Source organism: Sciurus vulgaris (assembly GCF_902686455.1).
Source record: "Sciurus vulgaris genome assembly, chromosome: 4".
Classification (NCBI taxonomy): Eukaryota; Metazoa; Chordata; class Mammalia; order Rodentia; family Sciuridae; genus Sciurus; species Sciurus vulgaris.
In genome coordinates this window covers 12865751-12886867 of record NC_136464.1, presented here as the reverse complement: position 1 = coordinate 12886867, position 21117 = coordinate 12865751, and the positions used below count along the sequence as shown (strand labels likewise).

The 21117-nt window shown below is 38.8% G+C and overlaps 1 protein-coding gene across 5 annotated transcripts in view; it reads right to left on the bottom strand.

Moving 5' to 3' along the window:
* Positions 1–1190: 1190 nt before the first annotated feature.
* Positions 1191–21117, bottom strand: part of RAB11FIP2 (RAB11 family interacting protein 2) — a 38102-nt gene continuing 18175 nt past the window's right edge. For 2 of the 5 annotated variants that reach the window (XM_079138665.1, XM_079138667.1), the window contains 2 exons: positions 10889–10934; positions 1191–5459 (listed from right to left, as the gene is read on the bottom strand). In XM_079138665.1, the coding sequence (XP_078994791.1) occupies positions 5229–5459; positions 10889–10934 (277 nt within the window). In that variant the 3' untranslated portion in view covers positions 1191–5228. The remainder of the gene's footprint in view (positions 5460–10888; positions 10935–21117) is intronic. The other 3 variants (XM_079138666.1, XR_013763624.1, XM_079138668.1) reach the window with 3 other exon arrangements.

Here is a 21117-nt window from a genome sequence, read left to right as displayed (position 1 = left end):
GAGGAGAAATGTAAGATGTTGGGGGTTTAGATGACAAGCCCATTCAAAAACAAACATTTCTTGAGACAGGCATTAAAATAAAACCTAGATGAAAAAGGGCCACCTTTAAGAGAATAATACGTTCTATTCCAAATGGCTTTGTTTCAGCAGACCCAGAAAGAAGTGTGTATGCTGGGGATGGGTACAAAGGGGGACAATGTGGAGAAGATTCACTGGGGGTCACAGAGGGGTAGGCTCAATGGGCCCTCCAAAGTTGAGAGCAGTAAGAGAGCAGGAAAGCCTTCCGGCCTGCAGAAATGCCATGCTCCAAACGTGTGTGACTTAGATCTGAAGTGACACGTGGGTCACGTCTCACCACCTAGAACAGCACAGGTCACCCGTACGGTGCCATCCACATGACACCTGCACACGCCACACGACACCTGCACACGCGTTCACACATCAGACCCATGTGGCCCTCTGATGGCCTCTCAGATGGACGGGTGTACTGGGATTGCTATTTTAAGGGGACTGGACATGTTGACCTCTGACCCTAGCTAGAGAATATGTGGTGAGAAATCAAAGGGTTTGCAGACCCCACTCCACTTTCTCCAGTACCATCGTTTGTTTGTCTGTTTTCCCATTTAACTTTCCTCCAAATCTCTGTATGTTCCTTACCTGGCTTAGGCCTGGGCCTACATGTAAATACTCAAATATCATTTTCCACCACACCGTAAGCACCACCCCTATGACGACATGTCGGGTATGTAGAAGGCATTCACGTGTTGAAGAACACTCACTCCCAGTTACTTAGAAACTCCTCCTCTGCATGTCTTTCCAAGGTGGTTTTCATAGGGGTGCACGTTTGCAGGTCTGAGGGAATACTGGCTACAATACCCCAGACACGGGGTATCCAGCATTCACTAGCTGACAAGGAAGGCCGGGCTCAGAGAGGCACAACTGTAATCCCAGCTACACGGGAGGCTGAGGCAGGAGGATTGCGAGTTTGAGGCCAGCTTCAGCAACTCAGTGAGACCCTGTTTCAAAAATTAAAAAGGGCTGGAGATGTAGCTCAGTGGTAGAGCACCCCTGGGTCCAATCCCCAGTACTGAAACAAACAAACAAACAAACAAACAAAACACAAGGAGGACTCGTGCAAATGTATCACGGTAACACCATTTTACCTACAATAAGAAATTCTGACAAATGAATTACGTTTAAACATTTTAATCACCTACAATAAATCAACAATAATATATTATATAAAAATTCTGATTCATGCAACAGATTACATAAATTATACAATTGCTGCATTATACAATTTACATACTTCTGAGTTTGTACCTGCAAAAAATGTATGCAAGTTACTAGAGCATTTACTTAAGAAGGTAAGTGTAATACTCTCAGTTATAAATAATGCTTATATCATTCAAATACCTGCTAAGTACAGACATTTCTAGATCTGCAGCATATTTTTGTACCTCAAAATACAAACCATCTGGAAGCTTCGAAGATTAATAGGCCCAAATGTATCATTAGTTAGATTTCAACTCCACTGTATCAGTGGATTTTTTAACAGAGAAAATAAATGAAATAAGATGTCAACTCTGGTTTAATTCTTGAAAAGCTTCTACCCTTCTTATTAAATACTTCAGAAAATCCTTCATATGCAGATTAATTAGTTAAGGTGCTACCTATTGCATATTAAATACTTTCAACAACTGCATCTGGATTATTAGAGTTCTGACTCTGTGAAGACAGGGGCTTTCGATGTGTGCCGGCTGGCCCTCGCCTCCCTCCGCGAGCCCGCAGTGTGATCCTTTCCGTCCTCCTCAAAGAGCTTGGTGAACGGGAGAGCTTTCTACTTCACTCACCTGTGCAGGTGACACCTACAGATCTGTAAGACATGAGTCCACGAACATCAAAAAACTTTCAGCTTGCTTTACAAATCCAAGGTAGGAAGCTTTCTAAAAAGCCGCAGAGGAAAATAAAAGCTGTAGTGTGACAATTATTGTAGATACATTAAAGACAGCAAGGTGGTGTTTTTTTTAAAGATTTTCCTTGTCAAGGAATAAGCACCCTTATAGGGGTGGTAGGCAGGGGGACACTGGGGTAAGGGGGATGGTGAAGGAAGGATGTGAGGAAAGCAAGTCTGTCACTAATGAGCTGAGTCTCACTTAGGTTTCCATTCGTGAAACCCTTTTACATACAAGGCAACATTTTCACAGCTGGAAAATTACAACTAAATCTTGATTTACTGCCAAGAGCAAGAGATGTAGTTATGTAAAATCTATGGATAATACTACCCCCATGGGAGGATGCAAAGCGAGGCTCAATACAGAAGACAGCAGCAAAAGCAGTACTCAAACACTTCTCGGAAATGAACTACACGCTAATGTATATACAGTTCTCTAACAACCCTGGTACTCAGTAAGTGAAACTTGAAGCCCAAGTGGAAGGACGTTTTGGTCAATATTTTCAAAGCTGTTTTTTAGAACTGGGAGGCAAATGGTTGTAAAACAATACTGGTTTTAAAATAAGAGCAGATAGAGTTTAATAACATAACAGACGTATATCAGCATAAGATAGACCAGATCACATCAATTCTGTAATTTTAAAAAATCCTCTTGTTGATGGAAGTGTTTTTGCACATGCACTTTTAAGCATAAAAGCAGAAGTAAAATCTGCTTATACATCTATTGTACTATGCATTATTTAATGAGCACATGTATTTTATTTTCATTTCTAAGCTACTAACAAAATATATCATTAGAACACTTAGAGTTACATTTTGGAAAAATAAACTAAAGTGATCTTTTTGGCCTTTTCCTTAGAATGCCAGAAATTAAAACGACACTGTTTGCACTTCTGCTCAAACACAGGAAACACTGACATGTTTACTTGGGAACTCATTTTACTTTTTGTTTTTAGCTTGTTATATTGATTGACTATGAAAATATGTAGTAAGTTTACTTTGGGTCATGAGTGAAAATTCGTAAACAATGGAACAGAATATTTTCAGGCAGTGGTAAATGTAGATTTAGTTTTAAATACAACACGTTAGATTTTAAAGATAAAAATAATGATTCAGTTACAAACAACCACTCATGGACAATAAGTCTACTCTTAAATTTTATAGAGGGAAAGAATTGCTCCTGAAAAATAAATTTCCTCATAAAAACAACAGCACTTCTTGAACCATACTTTTCAATGTGCCTTGCTTATGGAAAGCATACTGCCAATACAAAACTGGCATCTCGGTTCATTCCAGAATAAACAAATTTGGCGAAAGCATATCAGTTATCTGCAGGTATCTGTTATCTTGAAAACACATGGATTTTGGTGTTTTGAAAAAATTAAGAAGAGTTTCAACAATACTATCAGAAAAACTGCTAAGAGCAATGTTTTGTAACATTTAATAAATGTTACTTTTAATTGGCACCAAGATAAAAGATAATAATTACCAAGAACTCAAAAGAGAAAATAAAATTCTAGGTTATGAGGTTTATCAGAGAAATTTAATAATGAGTGGAGGGGAAAATTGATGGAAGCTATATTTCTTTCTTCATTTCCTAATTTTAGAAAAGTATAATTTTTTTGTATTGGGAAAAATTTTTACAATTTCAAAATGTATGTTCTTATAGGAAAATTAAAGAAACTCTGAAAATATAGATAACAAAGGGTTTTAGCTTATGAATATAAGCTTGGCTAAGTATTCTCTGATTCAAAATATTACAATAAACAAAACTATTATGTCTGCTTTTCCTTTAACTTTCGATGACGTCTTAACAGAGGTTAAGTATTAGAAAATGCAGTTCATTAAAGGGCTGCAGAATATTATCAGTCTCCATTTGGAGATGGACTTTCCATTTTAATGACACAGATACTCTTTCATAGTATTGTAAATTTTTAAAGCTGAAAAGTTAAACAGAAGTTTAGCAACATTCTTATATCACTTTTTTCCACTTAAATTTCAGAATAGTTTTGTACAAAAAATAGAGCTAAACCATGGAATAAATTGACATTTTGGGGGAGTGGACTTAAAAAAAGAACCCCTAATTTTGTGATAAATCAATTCTTAGAGAATGGGTGTAGAGTACTATGTAATGACATGCTAGTAAAAATCTGCTCTAAAAATTCACTTCTTTCTTAGTAAGTCTTATTTTGGTTCAAGACCCAAAGACAACCATCTGTCCTATCATTGATGAAACTTGACACCAAGTCTAATTCTTCATTCCTAGAAATTGGCCATTGCTTTGGGTTATCAAGCACAGATGATCACCTACTTTTTTCCCCATTATTTTCAGATATAACTTCATAATATTTTCTGTGCTAATGTTTTAAAGGCATGCAGGATTTCAACAGAACAAATTACATTAGCTTATCTTCTGCTTATACCTCAAACAAAACTCATGTTAGGTAAAAAAGCAAAGAAATTCATGCTGTTGTGAGGTTAATGAAGTTTCCTAAAATTTGTCATTCTTTAAAAAAAGGAACTTAGACCACAATATTTGGAAAAAGAGCAAAAGTGTGATGCTGGGTTCATATACAGCAGCTCACTCTGAAGCCAAGGCTCACAGTCAAGAGCAATTTGAAGCAGCCTGTCTAGAGGGACCATAGTGGTAGTAATGACGACTTGTCTTGCATCAATACAGCAAATGTACCATTTCCAAACTCAGAAATTGGTATCCGTACCTTAGAGGCAACCAGTTGCTTTTCAATGTTCTAAAAACACATGTATATATGAGGTATATGCATGTATTTTATACACAAAGATACACGAACATATATTCATGTATGTATATAAAATATGAACTGACTTTTAGTAGTGTTTATAATGAGCTGTATTCATGAAGCTAAGTAAGTCTGTAAATTGACTTCTGAGAATCCAACCACAGTCTCCATCTGCTTAATGAAAAATTCTATTCCTGAGGAGTAACTCGTAGACTTGTGAAGATATTTCTTGGCCTATGGCAGATTAGTGGGCCAGCACCAGCACCCAGGTGAATCCTACAGAACTGCTTATTCAATGAGAATCTGGCCCATGTTCACTTAAAAGTTGAAAGCATTTTGCTCACTTCCAAGGTCTCTCTTGATAGTCCATGCTAGTACTGAAAGGTACAACCATTTTTCTCAATGGAGGAGAGCATGCAATGAAACCTGATAGAGGGGCCTCTTCCGTAACAGGTTTTTTTCTTCATTTTTTCTTCCTCTCTCTCTTTCAAATTATAAATGCAGTAGACTTGGCTTCACGAACTATTGGCGAACTTGCCAGCTTTCCTGGATGGTTCGTATGGCACTCTGAGAATACTGGGCGTTTCCTCCATTACCCTGACCAGGAGGTTGTCAATGTAGTCCTCCAGTTCCCGGATATGGGTGTCTTTCCTCCGAAGGAGTTCTTTGTGTTTCACCAGCTCCTGTAGTACCTCTTCATAGGTCAGACTGCGGTACCCTGCAGTGGCATCAAAAGGATTGCTGTCCTGGAACAGGATATACAGACTGTCACATTAACAGGCAGAGTATTAGGGACAGACCTTTAGAACTTTTACTACTTAGAACTTTGAGTTCTAATTTTTCAAACCCTGATGAAGTTTTCTTCCATCCTCACCTATAACTAATGTGCCAGTTCAAAGATTGGCCAGCCAGTTCTGAGGCAGGAACTAAAGGCAGATGCACCAAAGCCTGCACTGTAACTCTATGCTGTAAATCCGTTTTTCACACTGTGAACAATGTCTAAACATAAGAGACTGACCAAATAATTTAAGACTGAATAAAGGAATGAAATGTTCTGTAATTTAGAATTTAAGTTAGTTGGTCTAACTACAATAGGGTAACATGAAAGCTCTCCAAGAATTAACTCAGAGGAACTATAAGAAGCCACTGAAAACTACCCATTTGGATATCAATCCTCATGGAATTGCTTCCACTGAACTGTGGTTTAACATTACACCTTGGCTTTTTATTGAAGATGGCTACAGGCAGCAGCAATATCAAATGTGCTTCTCCAATTTGCTGTGACTGTTGAAGGCACTTGGAATTAAATCAATAAGCATCCTTATAAAAAGCTGCAAGGGAATAACTTCTGTTTTAATTTAGAGGCTGTCAGGGCCTCTCCTCCCCTGCATAACTGGTCTGTTTCCTTCTCTACAAACAATACCTATCTGATTTACCTCATTTCCCTTTTTGCCTTACTTATTTCAACTACAATCACGTTAATACGTAGGATTATTATATCTGCATTCTCTCCCATTTCATTGCTTATAAGCTTATTCTATTTATAAGTTAATTTTAAATAAAAGAATAAACAAAAAAGAAAGAAAAGGGTACTAATTTAATTGATTTTTATGATAAAGAATTCTAGTATTAATATGATGGCAAAAGCCAAAGAAAAATATTTCCCAGTAATCAGGAAAAGCACCTCAGAGAGACTCTGCCGGCAGAAATGCATCCTGGGCATTCCCAGCAGTGGAGTCTGCTTGGTCCATTAGGGAATGAGGTTCCAAGCCAGTGGCAACAAGAGGCCATAGTGGAGCCAGGCTGGAAAATAAGGTATGAAATAGGGAGCAGGGAGCTGAAATGGTAGGTCCCAACTACACCAAAGATGTTGAAAGCTGTGATTAAGGACTTTTAGACTCTTTGCTAAAGGAAATAAGAAACCAAGAGTTCTAAACAGAGAAATGATGTGGTCAAAGCTATGTTCTAGGAAAATCAAAATGGCAAAGTTGGTGAGATTGTTTGGAGGAGCTGAAAGTAGTTCCAGGGCTACTGAAATATTTAGTGACAAGAGTTAATAAGAATGAACAGAAAGGGCATCAAAGGGAAAGGAGTTTAAATTCCATAAGCCATATTTAAAGCAAGTTATTTTATTTTGGCATTAGAAACTGGGAAAAGATGCAAGTTTATTAATTAATATTATCTTTGTCCCTAAAAACATTTCAAGTATTGATCTAAAACCACTGAAGGAAGAGGTTAAGTGTTTAAATTTTTACTCTTTTTCTCTCTCAGATGAAGTCCACACACATGCTTATATAGTTACTAGTTTAACTGGCCATAAGTAGTGTAAAGGTATATATCTTATTCTACATTTTATACACATTTTATTTGTTTTAATTAGCTATACATGACAGAATACATTTGTGCATTTTGATAAATCATACATAAATGGAGTATAATGTCTCATTTTTCTGATTGTACATACTGCAGGATCACATCGGTCATGTAGTCATACACGAGGTAATAATGTCTATTTCACTCTACTGTCCTTCCTACCCCACACCCCTTCCCCTCCCTTCACTCCCCTCTACCTAATCTAGAGTAACTATCCTTCCCTAGTGCCCCCTTCTTAATTACAGTCTCATAAAGCATTTACCATATTAAAGTTATCTACAGGAAAAATAATGAATACCATAGAGAAAAGTAGATATGGATGTCTGTCAAACACTTGCTACTATTTCTGCTCAAAGTAGGAACTCTGCATACACCTGAGGCAGAGTCAAGCAAGGCGTCACTTTCCTTACCTGACCAAGGAGGAATCTCCAGGCCTTTTCAACCCTAAAATTCTGTGCTCTACAGAGTGAGTATTCTGAACAGCATTTTTAAAGGTAATGAAGTCCATCTAACGTGATTTTCATTTTCTAATAGAACATTTACTAAAAATTAGGAGTTTTGTGAGAATAGCAGGGGTTAATGAAATTAAACTAAATGGAATGTTCCTGATTGGTTGACTGCTTTGTTTTTTTCTTAATTTAACATAACAGCAGCATCTGCTGGAATCTCCACTAATCTTAATGAAATTATACATACGTGAATTGACTTCTCCAAACTAATTAAGTGATGATATACAGCTAAAAAATCATTTGCACTGTTACATTTAGTACTACATCAGTAATACTTAATGTAGTTAAAAATTTTTAACATTTCCTCAGAAGCTGAGGATGAAAGACATGTCAAAAATTCCTCATTTTGACATTAGTCTAAATTAATGCCATCATATAAATCAATCTAACAACTTAATCTCTCAAAATAATCTATTATCTTAGAACACTGCTCAACACCTTTAGCCATAATTGAGAAAACACAGATATATCATTTGTCTTATTGTTCCCCCTCACAATGACCTAATACTAATAAATGGAAGATTTCCTGGAAATACATTTCTATTTTTTTCAGCTAATTTTTCCTTTGTCCTTTTATGTGAAAATTTTATCCCAAATTTCAGCATCAAGTTTCTGGGCAGGAAAACATCTTAGAAACACATGTACTATAAACTATATTCTGGAAAAGAATATAAAATAATTAAAAACAGTTTCAGGCTTAGTTCCAGATTTTATTCAATATGTGAAAACCATGTAAAACTTCTAATTTTAGGCATAAGATTCTTAAATTGACACATCTACTCAATGAATACATTTATCCTTCTGTTTATTGATATAACTCCAAAGAAATAATAAAGATAAATATTAGCTAACATAAGCAATAGAAAAAGAAAATATTTTCTGTTTACAAAAATTACTTTGCTTAAAGAGGAGGAAAGCTCTCAGGCAAATGTAAAGATCGCTTTTTTCAAAAGACACAGTTACGAGTAGTCATGGAAAAACTTCAAAAACTGAGAGATCTCCAAACCAGCAAGACCGAACACAGCACCTACACCAGCACTCCCAGGTACTCAGTGTTTTTCCTGAGCACTCTAGACAGCACATATGTTGTTGAGATGTCTTCTTATTTTGAAATGTAACGTAGATTTTCCTTCTCCTTCTCCTTTCACAACCAATCCTTTCTCATTTCTACTCTACCACTGTTAAAAAAAGGTCCATAAGCAGATATAAGAAAACGGGGTTTGGGTGGGAGAACAACAAAATTATTACATGAAGTTTTTTAATTGGAATTTTAAATAACAGGGTTGTGCATGAGACTCTGAGAATTACTAGTGATCTATTTTTGCTTTACACATAATCTAGCCTTTTAAACCAGGAAATATACATTTCTTACAATATTTAAATTTAAACAAAAGCAAATTATCAGGACTCAAAATAACTAGAGATTTAAAGAAAGGTTGTCCTGGAAACCAAATATTGGTGGGGCGTAACTGACATCCAAGGCAACTACAGGAGAGGGAGGAGATGAGGGCCTGGCATTCTCTCATCATCTCATTATTGTTCTAATGAGGAACTCTGCTCTGGGAATATCATCTCAGCCACTTTCACATCTTTTGTCCTAGTCCCTTCATCTCCCTTTCAGTTCCTAATTAGGCCTTAAAGAGCTCACACTGCCCTTTCAACTGGCTACTGCTCCTGCTTAAACACTGCGCTTTCACAGACAGGTGTTGGCACCAGCATAGACGACATACAAACTTAATTACAAAATACTACGTCCAGAAGGGGAAAAAATAACTTGCTGGATGGCTATTACTGGAGAACTTAATGTAAATTACTTCAAACATCTTATAATCTTCAACATAAAAATTGTTCAAATACTTTTCCTCAATAACCATCAGTGTGAGGATGAGCTTTCTCCTCTTAATTGTATCTTGCAGTAAATTAACAACACCTAGTAATCCTTTCACTGTCAGAATAGTTAGGATCCAGAGAAAAATAATCACACATCAAGGATTCTTTTATCACCTTTAAATCCTTTAAACTAAAACAATTTTCACATTTTATTTCTTTAAAGAATTCTAAGGATGCTTTTACAGCAATAAATTACAAGATTTGGAAAAGTACATTTACAAGCACATAGAAATTGTAATTAAGGTTACTTGATAAACAATAGCTACACATTAAATCAATTTTTTGATGTTGCATTTTGTTTGAGATTAAGTAACTGCCTGATAGAATTCATTCTACTATCTGATCAAAGGCTGACTTCATATATTCTGACATTTCTTGCCAGACTGCCATATTATAAAGACTTGAGTATTTATGAAACATCAAAACTTACAAATCATTTACATAATACAGCAAAAACAATGCAAAGTCCTGTGTGTCTGTAATATTTTGTACAAATTTAAAGACAGACAACTGTACTTAAAGTAGTTTATAAAATAAACTCTAACCCCACCTCAACCTCTTTTAGGCTGGCTCATCACATCCTAAAAAATCCTGATATGTGATTGCTTAAAAAAAAATTCATATTATACATCTGGATCACACACATTAAGGACAGATGGTGGAAACAGCAACCAACAGCCTCTTGAAATAAAAATCTATTTCTGTTACTCAGTGAGAATTTAGTTTTTTACCCAGAACATTTGCCCACATTTTTGTAAAATAACGTGTTCTCCAGGTTTAACAGATTTAGAATTGACTGCAAATGCAATGAAATTCTGGGCTCTAACCCTGGGCTTCAGGTAACAGGAGGATGAACTTAAGATATCTGAACAATCCTTAGCTCATCATTGCCGATCCTGCGAGTACATTTGGTTTTGTTCTGACTAGGAAAATAAGTGTCCTATAGTATATGTGTCTTCAAATAACTTCCTGACTCACTGGGTCTCTTGCCAGGCTGCTTTTCCTATTGTTGAACTTTAACAAACAGCACTATTCTTTCTTCAATCCTTGTCCCAACAATACAAAAAACATCAGTCTCTGCTGTATGCTCTTATTTCATAAATACAATGCTGACTTTGACATATAGCTTTCATATTAATTTCAAAACAGCCTGTAAGCAAAATCTGTGCACTCTAAATTGGCTCTAATTATAACTGGAACTTTAATTGATCATATATAGAAGCCACATCCTCTAGATATAAAAGACAAAGTTTGAATTTCACTTTCTCACTTTCTTCCAAAATTACCACTCTGATCTGCAATACTTGGGCAGCTGAGGTATTCAAAGAGACAGAGACATTTTTACGAATCTGTGCCAGAGACGGGCTTGTCTCTTATAATTCTCTAACCCCTCGGCAACTCACCGGGATTTTCCTGAGGTCTTCATTGCTTGTCAGATTCATGTGAAAACTAAGTAATAAAACAAATATAAATGTTAGCAGTGTACCATAGTCCATATGGAGGAAACAAGAAAAGAAAATTCTTAACCAACAATGCCACAAAAATTTCTGAAGTCCTTAGTAGATGAGTAGAGTTTAATCCAAGATGCAAAAGAAAGACAGTATTTACTCAACATTCTTAAAGTATTTTAAACTCTACAGAAAAATCTTTCAGTTATCAAAACTGAAGACCCATACATCACACATGGAAATAAGTAGTTTCCACACATCTTTAAACATAGTGATTTTTTTACTAGCTTTTACATTACTCATCTTATGTACACATATACACACTCACCTTAAGCCTTTAACTTTAGAATTAACTAAATTTATAAGTTTAGAAAAGTTGTAGAAAAGCATTAATGCATTCTTTGTTTAAAATGCTAGTGGTATTAGAAAATTTAACTTTCAAAGCATTACCCTATCAATGAGGATGAGTTCAGAGTGTAGGGACCATTTCTATCATTAATGTGATTTCTAAGCAGCTAGCTTTCAAAACTTAAAACTGAAATAGACCTAAAAACAAAACAGATTTCTTTCATACAGAGACTAAGAAAACATCACAGCTGAATGCACTAACCATTTTCATCTTTGAAACATGTCCATTAGGAAGGGGACTACAACCCAAAAGAAGTTCAACTTCAAAGACATCTGATGAGTAAATATTTCATCAGTGCTCTTCATGTTTAATTTTTACCCAGCACTTAAGAGTATTAGCCTTAGAATCCACTACAAAGCATTACTGTCCTAGAAGCCTTTGCATTCCATGCACATTAAAAAAAAAAAAAAAAAAAAAAAGACAACTGTAAGATAGATACTTTTCTATTATCTCTATATTATCAGCAAAATTACTGGAATCCTCTGAAGATTTAAGAAATTCGCTTCGGAACTTCTGATTGTGTGACAGAAAACGCAGACACTGGATTCCTGTCTGGAAAATAATTTTAACAACAGATACATACCCTATGCTGCAAAATCTACAAGGCACACATGAGTGTACAACACATCAAGAGAATTTTCCCCATAGCCAAGGTCTTATTTGTTATGGCTAAGATCTGTGGTGCTTGCTTCTAAGAACTAGTTGCCGACCTTTTCTAGGTAGAGCTCCTGGGATAAACGTGGTCAGCAGCCCTGGACGACTCGGTAAACCCGTGATTTAAATACCCGCATGCACCATTTCCAGGCTTAGGTGGCTGCCACATGTTCTCATCCCTGTAGCTCACCACCTTTGTGGTGTTCTGCATGGTCCTGGACTGGAGTCACCGCACCAGAAAAGCCTCAAGTGCCTGACAAAAGAGTCACTGAAAAGAAAACATGAAAAATCTGGACACCCCCATAAGTGCACCTTTGCCTAGAGGGCCACGGGAGCAGCTGCTGACACCTGTGACTTCCACCCTCTCCAATTTTCAATGCAAGCCAGTCAGCCGAAGGGCCCCGTCCTCCCTCCAGGAAGCACAATGCTGTCCGTCCCTCTCCATCTGACTGTGATCTTCTCAAGGACAAGGTTATTTACACTCAGGTCTGACATATACCAAGGTGCTCACGAGCAGAGAAGTGGTTGGGGGTCCCAGCACCAGGTGGTGTGAATTCAAACCCTGATTCTGCCCCTTACTTGCTGTGTGACTTTGTGCGAAATATGTATCTTTGTTTCAGTTCCTTTGTCAGTGAAACGGGAATGGCAAAAGAACCTGCCACATGAGACTACTGTGGAGATTAAACGATTTCATATGTAAATACTTAGAACAGTGACTAGTAGACAGGACATGTTCAATAAGTTACTTGGCTAATAAACATTACACAGCACTTAATCTGTGCCTGACAACATTTTAAGCACTTTATCAAAATTAACTCAGTTAATCTCCATGACCTTTAAAGGGGTCATATAGCCCATATTGTCATTTCTTCCATATATTCATCTTAAAAGGAAGGAAGCAAGTTGGGTTAGGCAATTTGTGTGTGGTCTCTCCATCGATAACTGGTGGAGCTGTCTGGTTCTAAAATCTGTCCTCGTACACAGAGACTTAGTTCCATTCTCTGTAGACAGATTTTCATGGGTACTGGCTACACTGCTGCAGCCCTGAAGGCCACAAGACTGACCAGGCAACAAACCTCAGTGTGAGAAAGCACTTGGCCACGCAAGAGGCATGGGATGGCATTAAAAGTAATGTCCTCTCACAGCAATTGATCAAGCAAGGCAGGATTTGAGACTCCAAGAACGACAGGTTGGCAGGCTACAGGAGAAGACTCCAAGACATATGGCACGGCCTGGTGCTGCACGCCAGTGTGCCACAGTGGGACAGTGGAAGAGCAGAGGAGGAAGTTGCCCCTGGAGGGCTCTGAGGCCCAAGAGAGGCTCTTGGGCCTGAGCCACTGAGCAAGAGGCGATTTCATACCAATGTGAACTTTCTCTCATAAATACTGTTCGAAGTGTCTCATGTTTGGTGGCAAAAGCCATTCCACTGCATCCCTGAGAACAATGTTATGATAAACTTTCAATATGCGCCTCAGTAAGAAATCACTGAACTAAGAAATAGAAATGCGGGTATTTTATTTGTTGCAATAAGGGCTTTTAAGGCACAGGCATTTGGAACACAGTTTATCGAAATCACAAAATTAATAATATGTAATATTCAATTGTTTTTACTTACGGAACTAAATGAATCTCAATAACTTCCTGAAAAATGTCTGAGAATTCTTAAGAGTGGTTCAGCATAAAAGGCGCAACTGTGAGGGGAAGGGCATGTGGGGCAGGGAGCCCCAGCCCCCTCCCATTGTACCTGAGCCTAAGAGGGATCTGAGGTCCCCAGCTGAGCACAGGGCAGGCCAGGGAGAGGGCCCTCCCTGAACTGGGCATTGTCTGAAATCCAAAGGCAGACCCCTCCCTTGGGGACAGCTTTGGGACGGCTTTGTACACACCAACGTGTCAAACCCATGAGAACGCTGTCACTCATGGCTGCCTTTTTTGATCTGTCCTTAAGGGGGAAAAAAGAGTTAACTGAACTGGATTGAATTAGCTTGGTGAAAATAAAATGTCTCTATTTATCGAAGTGTGGCACCAATTTGTGATATCTTTCTCTTTGGACGGCTGTCCTCATGTCAGACAAGATATCGAATAATACAGCCTGACTGCTCAGCTGAGCTGCTGACAGGCCAGGAAGTGGTGTTTCTAATCAGGTACTAAATAAGCTTAAGACGTGCTCACACGGAAAAAAGTCTGAATAAACTGAAACTTCAGAATGTAAGAAATTAATTTTAGAAGTCAGGACTGAAGAAGTTTGGAGACAGCAGCAGCAGATTTTAAAATAACTTTTAAACTGATAGAAATATTTCAAATAATTTAAAAAATTTTAAACCAGCAAAATGTTTTAACCTTAACATTCTGAAGAAGTTTTTATGCAAAAGCCTGAAAACTTTTACATCATATTTTCAAATTTTCAAGAATTTTTCCAAATAAACTAATTTTAAACTTTGAAATAATTTTCAAATACTATATTTCTAAGAATCATTGGTATATCTTCTATATCACTTATTAATTTATCCCAAAGTTAAAATAAATGAATAAAGATAATTGAAGTAGGTTGATGAGAAATTGAAACTGTTCTTCAATTTGTGCTATGAACCAGTCTTCCGCATATAGGTCGGAAAAATAAAACGACCTTTATAAAGTGGCAAAACTGATCACTTCAGCAATGGTCAGTTTTTTTTTTTTTTTTTTTTTTTTTTAAACATACATATATTCCTTTATATCAAGAATAACTAAGAAGGGAAAAATATTAATCAGTGAAAAAGTATGAAATGCTTATAAAGACAAAAAAACCCACGTAAGGATAAAGATATATCAAAAATGGTTAACAGCTTTACAAAAAACAATGCAAGCTGTGTAACTTTCTGGCTCTAGAATTTTAAATCTTTGAATGAGAAGGTACACAAGCACACAGAAAGCTCTGCGGAAGACTTTCAACGTCCAGTGTGACTACAGTATCACTGCACCTTCCATGTTAGCTTTCCAAACCCGATACTGCTGAAATCGTGGCATTTTAGCCTACAGCGTAACCCATTTTATTTTTAATAAGTGAAATTCAAATTATTTGCAGACTCCAGAGGTGTGCCGCCTGGTGGGGAGGGGGCGGCGGGGGTAGTAGAGGAGCAGCTTCCTCAAACAGGTCAATTCCTTATTGTGTTTGGGAACTAAGTCTAACTTTAAGCTATCAACACTGGTGATTTTCAAAGCCATCGTCCTATTGATCTCATCCTTTAGCTGAGTGGGCTCTAGAGACCCTGGGCGTCACTTCAGTGACAAAGGCAGGTGGAGGAGGTGTGTGCTGAGAACTGCAACACCCAGGGACCCTAATGAGTCTGGAAAGAGAGAAATGCCCCCGTAGCTCATCCCAACTTTGTGATGAATTACAGAACGACACTAGTTCTAACTATGATTAGTACTTATGAGGCTATTTTTATTTCCATTTACAGATGAGGAAATGGGCAGAGAGTTAAGCAGCTTACCCAAGGTAATATAGTAATTAAGTGTCAGAGTCAAAATTCAAAGAAAGGCATCCGGCTCCACAGTCCAAGCTCTTTGGCCACATACTTCTCCTCTTGCCTAGAGAGGCTCTAAGCTGTGTGGGCCTACTGTGAGCTCCCTGGTGGGCTTCCAGGAGTCAATGCAATTTCCTGAGGATTCACCCAACCAGAAATGATTAAGAAAAATCGTAAACTCAGTCATTAAGACACAGAACAAAGGCTTAAAAAAAAAAAAAAAAAAAAAGGACTTGAAATAACCTTGCTTATTATTCTGCTTGTCCCTCCTGATCCATTCTGACCCCCACCCTGCACCCCAAGAGGCTGATCTCTGGACAGTGTACCACCCAGGCTCCCCCTCTGGCTTCCTTGGAAACTGGAGCACCAAGAGAAGGGGAGGTGGGTGTGATATCCCTGTCCATGGTCCACACCGCCACTTCCTCAGTCCCTCCCCTGCCGGCCACGGACGCTTCTGCAGCTGTCCCAACACCTGAGCATGGCAGCACCTTCTGGGCATTGCTGGGCTCTGGAGCTAAACTATCCCTTCCTGACATTCCAAACCCTGACCACACCTCTTCACCAAACTCTCTTCAACTATCCATTCTGATTGTGCCCTTTGTTTCCTGCTAGGATTCAAATGATATAGGAATATACAACAAATGCCATAAATTATTCACTCAATAATTTAGATTGAAGACAAAGGATTATTCTGTTTCTCAGAAAGAAAGAATCATAAATAAGAACATGAATTATCTACACTTTCCTTTTTCCTTCAATTTCTGGCTTATGCTCCATATTTACTTACTTGAACATTTTTTTTTTACTTTTCAAAAAAAACAGTTTCTTACTTTGTAAATGATAACATACTGCTAGCCACATAAAGAAAGAGAGAGAGAGAGGGAGGGAGGGAAGGAGGGAAAGAAAGGTGGAGACAGGGGAGGGCAAGGGAGGGGAAGAGAGAGGAGAGAGAGAGAGGAGAGGAGAGGGAGAGGGAGAGAAGAGGGAAGAAAAAAGAGAAATGAAAACTTCCTGGCCTCCATTTAACACCTCTCATATTCACAAAGCTAGAGGACTTTATGCTCAAAATTATTTTTGATTTACAATTGTACTTCAAGGACTCACTGCTCCTGCAGTTTTGAAGTGGTATGAATGAAGAGACCTGGATCTGAACAATACCACCTCATACTTACCCTGCCTTACAATTTATAATACATTTTCACAAACAGAATTTTTCTGAACATGTTTCCAAAGGAACACTGGTCAACAAGGCGGGGTTCAGCAACTCACTGTGAGATCTCTGCACTGAAATCCCACCTGCTCAAATCTCCCTCGTTCTCCCCTCCCTCCTAGGAGACCTCTCCTCCCACCTGGCCCCCAAGGCACGGGTATTGACTCACCTCCCACCAGAGCACACTTCTGGCCCATTACCCTCGGATATCCCACCACTGGTCCTTGCCAATCTCCAAGGCACCCCGAGAAACCCTTCCTGACTTAGTGACTTGGGCTCACTCACCTGAGCAATCTCCCTCACACCCCAGCACTCATTCACCAAAAAATACCTGCACCAGGACAGCCACTCGCTCTGCCCAGCACCCCCAGCTCCATTCCATACAATGACTCCTCCTTCTAGTGGCCTAGACTTTCTGTTCCCAGCAGCTCTTTTTCCATTTTTTTTTTTCCTTTTCCTTTTTCCTTTGTCACCTTTGCACCCTCCACTTCCCAGGGTTGTTTTCAGGCCTTTCTCTCCACCCTGGTGATTCCATTCCCTCCACAACTTTGGCTGCAGCCCCCACCTGCAGGGAGGACTACCAGATCTACTACACCTCTTCAACCATGCCTCTTCATCCTTTACGATACCACGTTTATAAACGTCTGGTGAAAGCCCCAGCCTGGAAATCCTACCTGGACCTCCGAGTGAACAAGCCCAAGTCAATCATCATCCTGTCTTTCAGATCAGCTATTGGGTTTTCCCCTTCCTCCTGGAACAACTAGACTCCTGAGCACCCAAAGTAAAGCACTGGAGATACCCTGCAGCCCAGCTGCAGCTTGCCTGCTCCGTAAACCCACCCCCTCTCAGCTGGGCCATGACCTCTCATCACCCTGCTGCTGCTTGGCACCCTTACCTTCCCATCACAAGACCCAACACCCCTTGTCTAGAGCAGCAACAGCCTCTTAACTCCCTGCCCTCCTCATGCTGTCTACCAGGCACCACTGACCATGGCCTTCTCAACATCAAGTTAACCTCACTACTCAACCGTCAAAAAACTTATGGCTTCTAACATCCTCTGGAATAATGACATAATTTTTTAGCCTGGTTTTCAAAGCCCTTTCTTCAGACCGTAGCCAATTCATCTTTCCAGCTGACTGGCCGACACTTGGTGCCCAGGCACAGCCTACTTAACTGCTCGATGGTTCATACTCTAACATTTAAAAGATAGAAATGCCACCATGTCTTTCAAAAGAATTAAGAGTAGCAGGGGGTTAGAGGAAATAAATATGAAAATGATTCATATGACGAGGATTCAAACATAAGGTACAAAAGGTGGCTTTCTCTGTATCTCCCTTCCAATCCCTTCTTACTGGACTCTGCTTAAAGGAAGGAACCAGATCTCATTAACCTTTCCATCCCAGCATCTGACACAGCATCTACCCCACGGCAGATGTGCAATACATGAATGAATACCTTAATTCATTTAGGTAACAAAATTTTACAGAAACTGAGATAACCGCTGAATGAGTAAATCAACAGGAGGTCCTTTAAAGTTCAACCAACAAGATGTGAAGTTCCCCAAGAGCAAAAGAAACTGTTTTCCTGAACAACAAAGTTTACTTTTCTCTATATCTAAGAATATATTCATGGAATATTCTTCAGTTCTTTTAAGATAGGAAGAATTATTCTAATATTTACAACTGCCACTAAAAATTGAAATGTTTTCAAATTGAGGACTTCCAATAAAATCAATTCAACTAGCCAATTTATCCAGGACACCGAACAGGTTATGTATTTGACCACAAGACTGACTAATCTGAAATTCTTCTGGTAAATTCTAAAAACAGATAGCATTTCTTATTTCATATTTCTTATTCCATGAAGGTTACATGTTAAAGGAGTTTTTAAAAATGTTCTTTAATGATCCTCTTTTCAAAGCCCTAAAAAAGTAACATGTCCAAAGAGAGACTGCACCGTATGCTTATTAGCGCACTTCACCTAAGTGAAATGCACAAGAGCAAATGGGGCTTAGAAGACGAGGGGAAACTCAGTCTTTTTTTTTTTTTTTTTTTTTTCCTCCTTCTTTCTTTTTAGGAAAAAAGCAAAGTACTCAGGACCAAATCAAATGAATGATATTATAGAGTAAAATACTCTATTCTCTCTCCTGGGACTGGGCATGCACATGAAACACTGATGACAAAACAGAACTAAGACATAAATGTCCATGGGGATTAACAGTAATTTTCTTATTAACAGTCTCACAGGATATCTTTTATAAGACCTCAGAGGCAAGACAATTAAAACTTGTGGTCAGTGACACCGAAGAACCTGGACAACAAATTCAGACCAGGCTGCTTTTCTATAATGAATAGTATATTATTGAAGAAAATCCCAAAACTGGAGGGTTTAAGAATGTCCATGAAATTAAGGCATGTTTCATCAAGAATATAATGTTCAATCAAGTTTAACTTACTACTTCCTCCTGGTGAAGAAAAGAAATAGTAATTATTTCAAGGACAAACAATTCACAAATCTCCAAACATAAGCCCTGTAGATCCTAAACTCCATTCCTTTACATCTAAGCCTCTCAAACTTTTTCCTCTTTAGTACCCCTAACTACATGACAAGAGTAAAGCCAGGAACAAGCCTAACATTTCTTTGCTACCTGAACTTGAATTTAAAAGTTCAGGTGAACTTTTGCCTCCTGTGTCTCTTAATGCAAACAGAACCTTTTGTACTGGGCAGTTCTGTTATGCCCAGCCTGTTGCTCTGAGCAGACCCGAGTCTGCATCTGCCACAGATACTAATAATCATTGTTTTTATTTTGCTTTGTGATCAAGTCCGTCTGATTTTCAAAGTGTAACGGCAGAATCAGGAAGAAGTGATGAGAACAGGTTCTAGCCTCTTGGTGGGACTAGAATCAGCAGAGTCCCCATCTGTCTATTGGGACCAACTCAGCAGACTTGATCTGCTTTCCCCTGGGAGGAGAGGGTGAGGAAGGCCTAGGCAGAGGTGACTCCTTCATGAGGGTGAGGGTGAGGTGACCCTGGGTTTCTCTGGACCAAGTGAAAAAGGCTCGAGTGCCCATAATACCCTTGGCCAAGACAACAGGTTAATCTTTCTGTGTCTGAGAAAAAGCCACGCCCTAGAAAGGAAGCTAGGGTGCCTTCTGATCCCAGAGAGGCCTCAACTGTTCAATAACAACCTGCAGCAAGGGCCCTGGCCAGCAAGTACTCTGGCTCTGCAGAGCCTTCAAGGTGGGTATCCAAAGTGGCCAGACTCCTCAGGGCACTCCCTGGGGTGAGGTGTAGGCTCCTACACATACTTCATTTTGATAGCAGAGCTGCTGGCAACGGGGGGCTTCCCACCATATGGCACTCCATGCTGAGGAGCCCAGCCTACAAACATGCTTACCAGTTTAGAGCTGTTTCAACAGGGCTGTGGAATTATATGTTCAATGGAAAAGAATACATTTCTGTATGATAAAAACACACTCCAGGTCCCCAACAAATGAATACTAATCTTATTAGAAACTATAAATTATACTACACACATCTCTCAGCTTGTTCTAAATGTTTCTTCATAAAAAAACACAACAATATTCAAGAACAATTAAAACACAGGTCCCCACTAAGGCAAAGGTTGCAGCTTTGATATACCTGAATATCTACAATTCCTCTGCCACAATAATTTCCCCATTGTCCTGATCCTGTAAGTTATAAATTACTTTTCTCCATCTACAGTAACACTCAGGAATGCACTGCACTGGCATCTTTGAGTTCATGTGTCTCTGTCCTGTTCAGGTCCACATCAGGTATGCAACAGCAGTGTCCCTGTTCTGAATGTTCATAAAACAGAATTTCTTAGTATCATTCAAATGCCACGAACTCTTCATACTTTCTGAAGAATTAGGTGCAAATTCAGGTGTAAGAATTCCTGGGAATCCCTAAGACGTTCCATCCCTACTTGCTTTAGTTTTAGATGGCTGGGTCCGTGACAGGCCCTCAAAGCACTCAGCTTTTCCTTTCCCCTAAAGCCCTTCCTTCTCCACACAGATCCGTCCTCTGTGATGCTGCACGTCTAGCCAGTCAAGAATGCTAGGCTGCTGAAGTCTTCCCACCTACCTTCCTGGGACACTCATCTCATCCACACTTACCTATGGAACCAATTACATAGTTTGTATCAGACACTCTGCCTTTTGCATCCTTTGTATCAAAGAATCAACAGAATTCTTACAAGGGAAAGGAGAGTAATACATAACCAAGGAAGGGCAAAAAATTTCAACCCTTATTATCAAGTTTAAAAGCAAACAGCTTTATTTTAGAATGTCACCCTATACGTACTGACAAGGACAGCAGGCCTGAAGGAGACGAGGTTATAAGCTCCCATCCACGTCTATAAGTATAAGATATTCCATAAGATAACT